Consider the following 14,529-nt stretch of genomic DNA (forward strand, 5'->3'; position numbering starts at 1 on the left):
TTAACTGTTAAGGAGTATGCACTGGTTGGAATTTTAGACCCCAAACCAGGTCTACAGTTGGTGTGTGGATCAATTGAAAACTGGTATTTAAAAAGGGGGCAAAAGAGAAGATAGACTTTTTCTAGTGAGGCAAACAGGGGAAGAAATAGGTCCTTTGGTACTGCCTAGGGAAGGCAGGCAGCTTCATAGCTCACACTTTACACTCATTTCAATAGCTGAAATAAAGTGTCTGAAAGACTTAAGTTCTTGTGACTTGCTTTACAAAACACACTCCTTTTCTAATGCTTATCTTACAATAGTGTTGGTCTACTAAAAATGCACTAATTAATTTCTTCCCAAAGTAAATGCAGTCCTTATGAAGTTATTTCTGTTGTCTCTAAGAAACAGTTCTTAACAAAATAAATCAGGACATCAGATTTCTCTATTGCAATTTGTAGAACTGAGAGGTTAGAGGAATAGTGATGCTGCTGAAAATCTTTCCACTCCTACGGCTGGCTGGCTGATTCTCTGAAAGAAAAACCAACTCAACAACAAAAACCCTAGACCTTTAATTATAACCTAATCATTTTGATCACAGCAATAAATATAACAGAAGTGAGGCAAGAATGTGTGTAAGAGTGCGAGACAGAGAAAGGTTTAGGGCAAGGATCAGTGGAAAAACTTTAGAAATGATGTAAGAGAAAGCAAAGGCAGGGATTGGAGTTTGTAGCCTACAGCAGAGAGTATAAAAACTCTGAAAGAAAGCTGAACATTAGGGATAAGTTAGGGGGAAGAACATAGCAGGACCATTAAGGTTGGAATTGCTTATATTCAATACAAGGTAAGATGAGTGAGGACAGACATGGGCTGGGGATGTTTTCTGTGTCTTCTGCTTTGTTTACAGAAGCTTTCTTCCCTTCTGTGCTTTCTTTTAATTTGTTTTTCAATCTTTTTGTGTTAACAGGCATGCACAAGGTATACACATGCCCATGTCTGATGGGAAAAGAACAGCTTCTTTTTCCAGTCTGAGATTCAAATTAAGATGCTTATCACTTAGTATGCTTATCACCTAGAATTTTTGGTACTAAAAGTGAACTAATAATATTCAGTAGAAACTTATTTCCTTCAGTTAACCAGCCAATATTTAAACAAGATGTGTGATGCATTTTACAACGGTGACTAGTTACTTTCATGCTTTTTCAGTGCTTTGCTGCCTGTTTATGTTGTTATGGATTTTCAACTGTATGTTATTATGAAATGTATATTGCTGCTTAAAATAAGCTGAAAAGCTATGACAGAATAGTTACTTTGCATTACTAAATGTCATCTGTGGTAGACAAGTTTGCTGCATGTAATATATTGTAAAACAGAAAATAAATTATTTAAGGAAATTCTTTAATTTATGGATCTGCAAAAAGGTTTTATTATATCCCATAATAGATAAATGTGGATCCAGATTCTGCCATATTCCTGCAATAATAGAATAAGCCTGCAAAAACATTCCTACACTAACAGAGCAATTATCATTATCCAGTGATCTGACTTCTTCAGCTTTGTACCACTATAAATGAAGACAGACTCTGATTCAGTGATAGTCATTGTAATTTCTCCGTTCTGAGTTCAAAACTATTTCACTGCTTTTTTTGCCTCCCGGACTGGAGTTGTACAAGTAAGTACATGTGAACAACCTTTGGTTTAGATGTCCAGAGGCTATAGTGAAGTTCAGAATCCACTAATTTTTGAAGCACAAGCACTTATTGCCTTCAGCTTTCTTTACATGGCTTTTCAATTTGGAATGACCATCCTCTCATGGGGAGTGCAGAGCTGAAAGCTGAGGAGTTGTGGGGAAGTTTTGTGCCCCTGCCCACTGATTCACTTAGGAAGTCTGGGACAAACTATTACATTTATATGTCTCTGCTCACCTGTATTGAAAAGGCAGCTCAGCCTACTTTTCTTGTATAATACTTTGAATATCATGAGGAACAACAGGGAAAAAAAAAAAGGCTAATCTATGGTGTAAATGATGGGGAAAATGCAAAATATATCTGACTGGAGCAGGAGTTCTATATTTATAATACCGACAACAGTGAGTTCAGCAGATTACAGCTTCATTTCCACTCTTTGAACGAATAACAAATGTACGTCTCTGGGCTTCTTAAACAGCAAAGTAAAATATTTGAACCATGTAACAGTTGTCAGAGCTCTCTAGATTGACCCTGACAAGATTGCAAGTGATTGCAGCTTTCCTTTTCTTCTCAGTCAACCCTGAGAAACAGATTGCTCTCTAATTTCCATTTGCAATGCATCTTCACCAAGACTTTTCTTCTTCAAGTAATATCCTTGACCAGAACCTTTAAGTGTTTATCCAGCAAATCAGCATGTGTTTGATTCTCATTAAGTAATTCCAGTGCCATTCTTGTCTCTTAAGAGCTTATCTTGAAGGCATATCTTGAAGAATACTTTTACTAGACTTTAAAAGATCTATGTTTTTATATTAGTAACATATTCTGATAAGATACTCTTGTATGAAGAACTTCCATTTATCACTCCAATGCTGTGGAGATGATTTTTCTAATATAGAAAAGCACAATGTATTTCTTCATTTTTATTGACAGGAAGGTTTCTTATTTTTACTTTAAATGCTGAAGATGGCACTCTAACAATGAATAGCTTTTACTGCTCATGCTAAAGATGAAGGAGGAAAGTTGAATGTAAAGTTGTTAGAAATGTTAAGAAAAGTTGGCATGTTCGGTCAGTACACATATAAATAGTGTAGGGTTGAGAGTGTGTTGGCAATAAGAATAGTCTGATGTTTTGTTTTACATTGTGCATACCAGGAATACTGCAGCTCACTCAATTATCTTATTTAAGAAAGGTGAAATAGAATCTTTCCATTAAGAGATATTTTCTTACACTGCATATCATTCTTCTTATTTGATACTTCCTAGGATTCTAGGTGGGTTTTATCACTTATCTTTGTGTCTCCTCATTCATTGTGTGATTCTCCTCCTCCAATTCTGTGATTCATGGTCTCCTACATTTACGGTGTTGATGTGAGTTTGGGGTTTTTAATTTCTAAAATTTGTTGCTAAAAATGGATTTATTGCACATTGTTTAGCCAGTTTTGCAAGATGTCCAACTTCTCTGCTTGTGTCTGTTAAGCAAATGTACCCCAGTAGGGCTGGGTTAATTTCGTAGTTTCTCTACTGAGGATGGGAACTAGAGTGCCACATTTTCAGCCTTTCTCCATATGAGCCGTGTGATTGTGTGTTGCTCTCACAAACGTTGTGCTTTCCATGGGTTGATGCAGAGTCTAGTCAAGCCCTGCAGGGACTAAGCCATTGCTGAATCTGGTCTATCTGAGCACAGATGGTACAAACAGTTGTATACTTGAGCATCCTCTGGCCACATCTGCGACAAACAAAACTGCAGCTGTCAAGAGCTGAGTCAGCATTAACAATAGATAGAGGCAAAGATAACGATCACGGTGATATGAAAACATTTCTTTACACTGGAAATCATGTTGTTATAGTGAAAGCAATTATTAAAATGAAGTCTTTGAAAAGCAATAACCAATCAAGCTGAAGTGCCTTCTTGAGAAACCTTTAAGGAACTTTGTTTTCAGAAAGTGGAACATCTTTGGCGTTGAAATAATGTCAGACAAAATGTTTAATCTGTGACACAGAAATACCTAGGCATTATCTCAAAATCACTACTCTCACATCTCTTGCTCAAGTTCATGAATTTTAAATTCTCTCTGGTTACATCAGATAAAACCTACCTGTGTCTATTTATCTACATAGTTGGGAAACTGAAAATAGAGGGAAATCTACATTGTAGAAGTTGACAGTGTCTGCACTGTATGTCTCATAAAATGTGTGGCATTGCTTAAAGATCTAAACCTACGTTCTTAGTAGTGTAAAGTGCCTGGTACTGACGGCTTACACTTCATTTTGCCACAAAGTCTCATGCTTCAGTGTCTTGCTTCAGTATCTTTTTAGAAATCAGTATGTAAGAAGTGCTCTGTATCTCATCTGTGGGATGAGAACAAAAACAACACTCTAACCTATTTTTGGACTCTGCTTTTTTTTTTTTTCCTGAGGGTGGGATTTGTTTTGATTTTTTCTCCCTTTTCTTTGATATTTACATGGCTAGGAGATTACACTTGAGATATATACAGTCCCTTAGGAGTTTCTCAAATCACTAGCATTGCTGGTATGGGCATGTATTTGGCTTTGTGGCAATGAATATGCTCAGATGATCCATCCTACAACTTACAAAAGTAGGGCAAATTTGTTTTGTCGGGAACAGAGTTATTCTCAGAGCTTCACACAAGTTATTTATGAGTTGTTCCCTTTGTAAGAGACTCATCCATCATAATTTGATTGACCATAAGGTAGATTCCCATCAGGTATCCAATCCAAAGCTAATGAGGCCAAAGTTAGGAGCCAGTGGTACATTTGACTAAGATAGGCAGCAGCAGTTAATTTTCTATTTTGTGGCACTGAAGCAGCAACAAAATACATCAGTAACTGGCTTGCAGGCACAGCCATGACTTCCCCCAGCTGTAATCTGCATGCTGTGAGAGGTGCTTGTGGCTAGCAGGTGATGGAGGCTTGCCAGCTCCATCCCGGTGCTCATATAGGACTGGAGTCCCAATGGGCACTGCCCGGAGCCTCCCAGTTCCTGTGGGACAGTCATGCCTTGGCTCTGCATCAGGTCAGCTTGGGAGCATCCAGTACAAAACCTCACTGGGTTCTGGGTTTGACAACAACATCCTCATTGGAAGAGCAAAGCTGTCACTTGCAGGTGAGCTCCATCATGTCCCCTGTTGGGGTTACAACAAGCAGCAGAGTCATCAATACATAGTGGCAGCCGCAGTGAAATATTACAGTGCAAGGCATGATGTCTTGCCTCAGTTCTCTTACTAACAGGCCAGCAAGAAAAATAAAGCTCTTGTGATTTATACTTGTGGAGTAATCTCCGCAGCAATGTGAAATATGATAGTTCAAATGGATAAGAACAATGACAGCTGTTACTGTTTTTGACAGGCAATGGGTTTGGAGCTTGGTGATGAATTGCATGCCGTCTGGGGTTTGTTCAGCCCACTTATCTTCAGGATGTCATTTTGTTTTTTGTTTTTTTTCTTTGAAAGAAAAACATCTTTTAAGTCCTTTGGTTTAATGTCAGAGACTTAACAGTTTCTGTTTGGTAAAGAATTTTGCTTTTTTGTGATCTTTTCTTGGAAAATAGCTCTGCACTGATTCCTAAGAAAAAGTTTTGAATGTTTATCTTGCTTTGATAAGGTAGAATAATGTTCTCTTTTTTATCTTTAATTTTATTTTAATTGGAGCTGCAACAAAGATACCTAATTATATGAGGAATTTTAGTCCTGACACATTTGAAGCTAAAATATCACTAAAACACGTAAATATGTCTGAATTTCAGACTTGTGATTATACTTAGTGAAGGGTAAACTATATTTTATGTCAGATTAGACCAGCCCCTGAGATATGAAATACATGGAATTATACCCCAGTCCCTTGACCTACCTCTGTGAAATCGGTGGTAAAGAGTTTTCCAGAAGGAGGATGCAAATTCAGTACCAGTGGGTGTGCATCTTGCAAAGGTCCATGTGGTTGTCAGAGCTTTGATTGTTCCCCTTCAGTAACAAATACTGTCCAGCTTCACTTTAGGCCTCTCTTGGAATGGGTCAAGGTGAAATATGAGTGAGGTGAAGAAATAACCCATGCACGGCTGGGAAAGGCCCTTTTGGCAGGAGGGCTCTGCTCACCCAATTGCAACAGATGAGCTCAAGGGAAAAAAAGCAACAGCTGCTTTTAACAGATAAGATTCTATGACATGGCTGAAGGTGGAAAGCTAAGTCCCAGGCTGGCAGAAGACAGTGGGATTTTAATTATGTTTACATAATCCTCATTGCACCCTTGGTTTTGCAAATGCTTTTCTAGAGCTAAACTGCTCTTCTAGAACAAACCTGCATCTTTCACCTTGGTCACAACACTGTATGAAAACTGGCACAACAAGATCTTGCTGGACTTAGTTTTTCTCCCTTTTAGACCAGTGACATTGCTTCTTAGCTACTCATTTCAATGGGAACTAGAGCCAAGCTTTAAGTCCTTACAATTTCCTCTGCTTCTAATTTCACTGGCATCAACTTCTGACCAGTTAATCAAGTGTCTTTTGTGTTGCAGGTGCCTTAATGTTTATTTTGATTAGTGTACCAGTTGCTTTTTTTAGCTCTTCGGTCTTTGGGTTGAATGAATACCAGAACAGACCTTAAACCATAATAAACATGTGTTTTTAACCTTGCCATTTATTTTTATGTCTCTCTATCCAAATAACAAGGATGTGGTTACCTGTGAAGGTAGTAGACTACTACTTCAAATTTCAGTGCACACCCACATATAAAAATATACATTGTAGAGGGCTGCAGCTTTAAACACCCCAAGATAGGCCCTTGTCTGACTTTAATGGTTGTTGTCATTGGACTGAGAGACAGCAGTACCACCTGGCTTCTTGCTTTGTCTTTGTCCTTTGATTCCAATGAACTCAGTCTGCTTCACCCCTATGGATTAACTGGCAGATTTCTTCCTCACTACTGATCCCTCAGGGGCAGTATGAAAAAAAAAAGGATATATAATGGAGTAACCAGGTAACAGAAGCACACACAAAATATATTGAAAAGACAAAGAAAGAAATAATTTCACAAAACAGTGGTACAAATGCTCTATCTTTACTTTCTAAAATTGGACCCCAAACACTTTTGTGGCTTCTCTTTTTTGTAGTGTGGGAAAAAGTACAAAGTTAAATGATTTTTACCATGTGTCTTCTGCCTGATCTAGTGGCAAATTTTCTATGCAGAGGATAAAACAACTATCATATATCACAGAAATGTATTTAGACATCCTTTCTATTTCTGCTTTTGCCAAGTGGAGAGTCAGCAAAGCATGGCAGAATCAGGCTTGAATTATACTCTGGGGCAGGACCTGGAGACAGAGTAATCAGCAAATTAGCAGATACCTTTGGCACTAGAGGCCCCAGCCTAGTTCTTATTAACATCAGATGAAATATTCCCACCTGGGTGAGTTGGAGGCACATCAGGTTTTAAGAGCTAAATCCAAACAAGGGCTTAAACAATGCAGCCTAAGAAATGGCTAAAGAAACTCCTGCAGCAAGCAGCTTCCCAGTCCTGAGCCTCCCAATGCTTGACCCTCCCTGCATTACTTAAAGGCTCTGCAGCTGTGGCTCATGGTCAGAACACCAGCAGTCTGAGCAATGTGTTCCCTTCTAAGCTTTTCCCAGGTGTGGGAGCTGGATAACTTTATTCTGGGAGCTAGATTGCTTTATTGAAGGATCCCAATAAGATCTTGTAATTTGTAGCTACCGTTAACTCATGCTAAGAACCAGTGAAATGCATCCTTGCTTTCAAAATGCTGCTGGGGAGGTATGTGATTTCTGTTAGCAGCTGTAGGCACCTATCCAGTATGTGGAGAGGTCAGGGTCAACCTGTGTGACTATGAGCCAAAGTCTCCCTGCTTACAAGTGAGTGTCTGGTTCATCTGGTTTTAACACATTTGCATTCATTACTCCCGCCACTGCAAGTACTGGCCCATTGTGCAGAAAGGAATTACAAGATTTACAGGGCTGCGAAGGAGCAGAGAGGAGAGAAAGCTGATTCTGCACCCAAAGGTGGAGGGGCACGCAGGTGGCACTGTCTGGTTGCTGGATTTTATGCAGTCACTTTGTAAGAGAAAACATATTAACAGCCATGGGAACAGAATCTTCTTTTGCTTTCACTTCTTAAAAACCTTTGGAGTGAGTTTCCTCTAGGAATGCAGCTGTGAAGCCATTAACAGATTGTTCTCCTTTACAGATGCTGCAGTTCCAGCTTGTTGTGGTGCATTTGGCCCTTGTGATTACCCTGCTGCAGTGGCACTCTAGCTCAGTGCTCCTTGCAGAAGCAGCTCCAGAGGTAGGTGAATGTTTCTGGTGCGTGTCACATAACCCAGCTCTTCCTTGGGTTGTTCTTGTCCACAGAATGTGGGAGACACCACAGTATCCAAACAGTGTTGGAAGGTGAATGATTGATATTGATTCTCCAAGGACAAAGGAGGAGCAGGACAACTTCCCCAGCAAAAAGAGGGATGCAAGTTGCATGGCTCTGGAAGAACAGACAGAAGAAAGTCTCACCCAGATTTATGCAACCTCTCCTGAAACACCATGGGATTTTCTGTGCGTTAAAACATTGTTCAGTGACGTGCAGGGAGTAAACTCTTCTAACACTGAAGGGAAGGTTTCACTCTTCTTCTTAAATACAAATAACAGCATGAAAGTCTACAGCTTTCAGAAGCCAAAAGGAGATCCATGAGAGAAGACCACCTGCACAAAAGTTAGAAATTAAAGGACACAGAAGAGTCCAGGAGACTGAAGGAGCAAAGTAACTTGCCTAAGCTTGTGAAGGAAAGTAGAGGATGAAATGGGAGAATTGTCTCACATTTCATCCAGTGCAATATGCAGAAGTTGCACCTGAAAATACTTTCAGTGCGGTCTCTTTTTTTTATGTCATCTTGACATGAAACAGACTTGGCAGGAAAGGTATTTATGTAACGGTTTCATGCTGTAAAAAAATCAAGGATCTAAAAGTTTAATCAAAGTAGCACTGTTAGGCTGTAGGGTCTTTGCACAGGTTTTTAAGATCAGCTGAGAAGTTTGATGCATACTGAAGAATACTGATGCGTCCTTCACCTTGTTCTCTGTCTTGAAGCAAGCATGCCCTGATTACACAAAATAATATTTGTTGTAGAAAACAGGGCTTTGGGAAAATACTCCCCACATCAGTGCTGCAGCAGCTGCTGTTCTGATGACACAGAGACCTGGTATTCTGTCTCTATCAATGATAGATTTTTGTGAAAAGAACAGAAGAACAGGACACCTTCAGTGACTTCCTGATCCAGAGACGTGTGTTGCACCAGGCTGATGAGTTTTAATTTGTCTGTGAAAGAGTTTAAAACTTTGGTATCTGCTGTGTCCTCTGGCAATGCATTCTACCCCATCTCTGCGCGATGGTTAAAAAGCTCCTTATTTTTATTTTAAATCCACCATCTGGTGACTTCACTGGATGGACTGGAGAGCTCTTTTTCTTGAGGAAAAAGTTACCAGTCTTTATTCACCTCTTTGCTGTCCATAAGTTTATAAGCCATCCACTGTATCACTGTCCCCACACTCATCCCCTTGCGTATCTGAGAAGTTGTGCTTTTTTCAGTGGTTCACCATAGAAAAACTGTTGTCTACTTCTGATTATCATTTTAGATGTCTCTTTACTTTTTGTAATTCAATTATATCAATTTTAAGACAAAATAAGCAGGGCTGTACAAAGTACTCAAGAGCAGAGGCTATTTTTTATCTTCCAGTTTCAAACATTATTGTAGACATTTATCCCTACTAACCAGAGGGGAGAGTTCATTTTTTTAAAGGTGTAATTTTGTTGCAAACTTTTATGGAAGTTTTACAACACTGAAAAGGAACAGATCCTCAGCCTCACTGAGGCTTTTTATGAGCCTCAGTGCACTTGAGGCTCATAAAAAATAAAGTTAAAAAAAAATCCTTTATAAAAGCATTAACAGTGCTACATCATTTGTGTTATTATTGTGGTCATGTGCTCCTCCTTGTAAAAAGATCACAGTTCCATACTCTCCATCATTGGTTAGGCCATCTATTGGTAGTGGGAAATGTCGCCACCACAACTATGGTGCGGACCGCAGCAGATACCAGCATATTACATCATCCATATGATGGCTTCCTTTACATTTGTACTAAGCCCACTGTGTATGAAGATGGATGCTTCTGAAGATAGAGGAAAACCTGCTTCAATGCATATAATAAATGTTATGGTTAGAAATTCTGATCTAATTCTGTGAAGAACAAGAGGAACAAGAAGTCAAACGTTTCATCCAAAGAGAAAATGATTTGAGCTTGGCACCTTTGAGCTTTCATAGAACAGCTGCTGCCCTAGTTTTTTTCTGCTATTTGCAAAGCAAATATTTCACTTTGATTTGTTTCATTTCTCTCTTGATAGGCTCCAATATTTTCAGGTATTCTGGATAGCGAAGTAGAGTTTAGTTTTGAAAAGGTACTAAGCCTAATGTCATAACTAAGGTTCAAAATTCTATGTTGAGTCAACACTGTTCTTTCCTGCTCCCCACATAGTGCTACTGCATACATTCTTTGAATGTCAGTGCTGAGCAAGTTTATTTGGGGATAGTTTTTGCACAACAACTAATTTGTCAGCTTTAGATGAAAAAATCTGTGTACGGTTTCATTACTATTTATTAGCATGCATTAAAAAAAAATGAAAATTGTTTTGCTGAAAAATAGCAGATTGGATATTAGAGTCTGGTAATGGTGGTCGCTTTTTATAACAGGATGAAATTACTCAGCTCATGCTATAAGTGATGCTAATCACACTGCTAAGATACGGATAGCGGGCTGACCTACAAAAAACAGGCTTTGTGAAGTAATACATTTTTATAATTCTTGCAATAATAGTGAAGGCAAGTTCAATCCTATTAAAAAAGAAATCTCAACCTTTTATGGCAAACTTCTCTGAGTGGAAAGTGGCCGTGTTTCACAGAAATAACTTTGTTTTAAAACATTGGCCCAGGTTTAGTATCCTAGTGCTCATGTATTTGTAGGACTGCTGCTCTGACACTGGTTCAAATGGGGTTTTTTTTGTTTTTCTGGAACTTGAGCAGCAAGTGAATGTCTCCCTTTCTCTTGCAGCCTTTGGAGCCTTCTGCTGCTTTGGGCATGGGAGCACATCCCACTGCCACTGAAGAGAATTCAGCCACCAACCTGGCAGCCAAACTGTTCCTCCTTGATGAGCTGGTGTCTCTGGAGAATGAAGTGACTGAGACCAAGAAGAAAAGAAGTTTCCCAGGCTTTGGTTCCCCGATCGACAGGATTTCTTCGAGCTCCGTGGATGCTAAAAGCAAAAAGAGGTAAATTCTTAGATGCTTCTACCAGGGATAAAGTTAGAAGAAGGCTGTTGGTAGGTGTTCTGGATACAGACGGGTTAGCTTTAGCCACCAGCAGGTTTACTGTTGTGAGGTGCCTCTGATCAGTGCACCAGAATCTGTATAGAAACCATCCCGGTTGCATGGTGTGTAATCCTTCAGCTGTGATGCTGCACTAGTTCATTCACCTCCACAGTGCCATGCAGCTAACAAAGATCATTCAACCATATGCATTTTAGCACATTTCTTTCCACTGTTGTGAAGCAACATGCAGTTTAAAACTGCCTTTTTAGCATGAGATTATTTAAAGCAAAAATATGCCTGAGGTTCAAAAGCAGAGGAGCAGGGCTAGTTGCTCCTCGGGTGAAGAGAAGGTATGGTGCTGTGAATGTCTGGAAGATGAAGAACATACCATGTAAATGGGCAGACAGTTAATAGAATGGGCTTCAAGAACTCAGTCAACTTATGATAAACCAGGGTTTAATCAATACAGCAGTACAGCAATACCTTCACAGTATGCATTTGAAGATAAGCATGTTTAAAACAGGGCTAAGCAATGACGCTTGATATGGCTGGGGAGAGCCAGGGAGTTTGGGGCAAAGCTCAAGGGGCTGTTTGCTATATCTGAAAAGCTTAACTGTCTTGTTCCCTTTTTCTGGTAACTGTCTTCTTTTGGATGGAATCCCCAATGCCACAAAGTATTTAATAACATGCTTAAAGCTTAATCTGGAAGTGGAAAGTATTCACAAGAACTAGTCAACATTACAAGTATTTTTTTTTTTCAAACAGAGTTTTGCAATATTTTCTTGTTTTTCCATTTATCCACTCAGTCTGCTACTAGGACTTTTTGACTGCAGCCAAAAGTGATTAAAGACGAAATTCTTAAAACCTGTAAAACTATTCTGTTCTGTATATCTCCTCAAGAGATCAGCCCATTCTTTGTTTGCCTTTTTGCATGTTTTCCCTTTTCAGGGGAAGAAATACAAGGTTATTTTTGAAGCTGCAGTGCCTTTTTTTGTAGAAGTATATGGTATTCCCAATTTGCCTCTTACCCTTTAGGTGGAAATCTTGCTTTCATTCTATGTGCAATACAAGGGCGGAGGGGTGGGGGGAAGAAGAAAAAAAAAAAAAAGAGAAACCACATGAAAAAGGGAAATTGTGGTGAAAATTGTCCAAGTTTTCTAACAGCTTGTCTCTGAATAATGAGCTTTTCCAAATGAATGATATACTGCACAAAATTCCTCCTTTACCAGCATCATCAGCATAGTTTTCAGTTTTGTGTTGACTTTATCACTTTGGGGGAGCTGATTAGCTTTTGGATTTAGGATGGACTCATTTATTAGAGCCATCTCAGCTCTCTTGATTGCCGCATTGATAGTCAGATACTATATGGACCATAGGGCAGATGAGTGCTACCAAACAGCAGAAAGGCTGGGTGTTTAGGTGGAAATGAGCAGAGTCTGCTGCACTTAGAGGAATAAAGGTGAGGACTGAGCACCCTGTCACTGTCCTGTACACAAAGGATGACAGCCCGTTCCTGTACCGGCTGAAAGGGTTAGCTTTAGAGGCCAGATAATGACCTTTGAAGTGTGAAAGCTGTTAAACAGCTTCAGCCACCTGAAATAATACAGTGAGTGCAGTGCCTGGCAACACAACAGAAACTTTTGGGAAATTACAGTTGAAATATAAATCTGCTTAACACATTGTTGTGGTACCCACCTGTTAGAGGGGGACCCAGATCCTGATCTTGCTCATCAGTATCAGTTTATAAGGCAAGGAAAGAGCATGCAAGAAGACATGAGTCTTCAGAAGAGGTAGATCCATAGACAAACAGAGAGAAAGAGGCTCTGGGAGTCTTAAAAAAGTCTATTTTAAATAGGCAACATCACTTTGTCCCTAGTAAGTGCTGGAATAGGCACAGTCTGGTTTGGAAGGTGGAAGTGGCTGGGGAGGGAGCAGTGACCGTGCTGTTGTGGCTCGGGATGGCCGCAAGAGGGGAAGCTGCTCTGCCTGACTCCTGCTCCTGTGGATGTGAGGTTATGATTTCCCTCTTTTTTTAACTACAGAGGATGATGGTGTTACAACTAACAATGCAGAACCCCCTCCGTAATCCAGTCTGGGAAATTAATTCCCCTTTTTATCAAGTCAGGCTCAGTACAACTCCAGCAGCCCAAGACTTGCCTCCCACCAGCTTGTGCCTATGCCCGGGGAGGAAAGAGTGTTGCCCTTGGCTTTCTTTCCCTGCAGCTTCATGCAACAGTGCTAAATATGTAGGTGTTTGAGGAAGGGACAGAGAGTCTCCTTTCTTTTATGAATAGCAGTTAACCTAAGAATTACTTATTTGCTACCAAATAAAAGCAGGGATAGTGGATCGACGTCAGCCATTATGTAAAACAGGTGCAACTTTTGTCTGTTCTTTTGTAAGACAAGTGAAGCATCTTATTTTTAAACACTCACATCTCTGGCTGCTCCTGCACAGCTGTTCTGCCTCAACAATAACGTTGTTAGTTGGATGAATGGAGGAATCACAGATGTAGTAACTTTTATTATTCCTATGATGTCTTTCCACGATTCTTTCCCTCCTTCTTTGCTCTTTTTCTCCCACGCAGGAAAGTGGTTGAGCTGCCTAAGAGACGGTTTGGAGTTCCTCTCGACCGGATTGGAGTGAGCCGCCTCGGCAACACCAAGGGTTAGCGGTTCCTGCAAGTAAGCCAAAGCCCGCCGGGGGTGGGCAGGCTCAGAGAACCCCTCTACTCTCAGTTGTATGGAGGTACTCAAGTCACGCCAGTAGGCTTAGAAAGGGCCGCTTGGGGAATTATGGCTTCTTATAACGTGGATTGTGATTGTCAGTTTAGCTTGAATGCCCTAAATCAGAACTTTGTACTCCCCTACAAGAAAATGAGTATTTCTAACATTTTCCACCTCCTGTAGATCACCTGGCAGTGTGTTTGTCCACGCTTTGCACTGCTGACATAGGAAAATCTAATCTTTACTGCTTTTCTTCCTACAGGTGCTTCTGTTCTGAATGACTGATGCTGTCTTGGGAACATTACAGAATTAGAGAAACTGCGTCACAGCGTGTCTTGTCATTGACTAATGATTCAACACTCAAGGAATTGACCTCCTGCAAAATCTATTTCACATTGTGTTTTAGAAACATTGTTTTTCCAAATAATAACAAATTTAGTTTATCGGGTCAGAATGCTGTCACAGTCATGCACAGTGTCACTCAGAGGAGGGAATGGAACATATGTATATAGTTTAATTGCATGGCATTTATTTCTTAAACTTGCAGAGGACTGTTAGATTTTTTTGGATTGAAAATAAAACTTCCAGAGATGCCAACAGCAGTCTATGAAAAGCAGTCAGTTTGCTTTGCACATTTCTTTGAAGAGGGTGTTTGTTTGGTAGATGAAGGGAGGATTTAACAGTTATGGGACAAACCTAGAATTTATTTGAACTGCTGTTTGGGAGAAGATGCCAACTGACTTCACCAGGAGTTAGTCTGATTAAGAAC

At 39.9% G+C, this 14,529-nt stretch overlaps 1 protein-coding gene across 2 annotated transcripts; it reads left to right on the plus strand.

The window, feature by feature from the left end:
* The first annotated feature begins 664 nt into the window (after positions 1 to 664).
* On the plus strand, positions 665 to 14,376 carry OSTN (osteocrin). 2 transcript variants are annotated; one of them, XM_082056579.1, is made up of 5 exons: positions 665 to 820; positions 7,874 to 7,972; positions 10,780 to 10,997; positions 13,622 to 13,701; positions 14,023 to 14,376. In XM_082056579.1, exons 2-5 carry the CDS (start codon positions 7,874 to 7,876, stop codon positions 14,043 to 14,045), a joined length of 420 nt encoding a protein of 139 aa, XP_081912705.1. In that variant the 5' UTR covers positions 665 to 820; the 3' UTR covers positions 14,046 to 14,376. The 2 variants fall into 2 exon arrangements, with proteins under 2 accessions (XP_081912705.1, XP_081912706.1); XM_082056580.1 differs by having other exon boundaries at positions 666 to 820; positions 13,622 to 13,718.
* The last annotated feature ends 153 nt before the right edge of the window (positions 14,377 to 14,529 follow it).

The sequence above is a fragment of the Streptopelia decaocto genome (genome assembly GCF_964273445.1).
Source record: "Streptopelia decaocto genome assembly, chromosome: 6".
NCBI lineage: Eukaryota > Metazoa > Chordata > Aves > Columbiformes > Columbidae > Streptopelia > Streptopelia decaocto.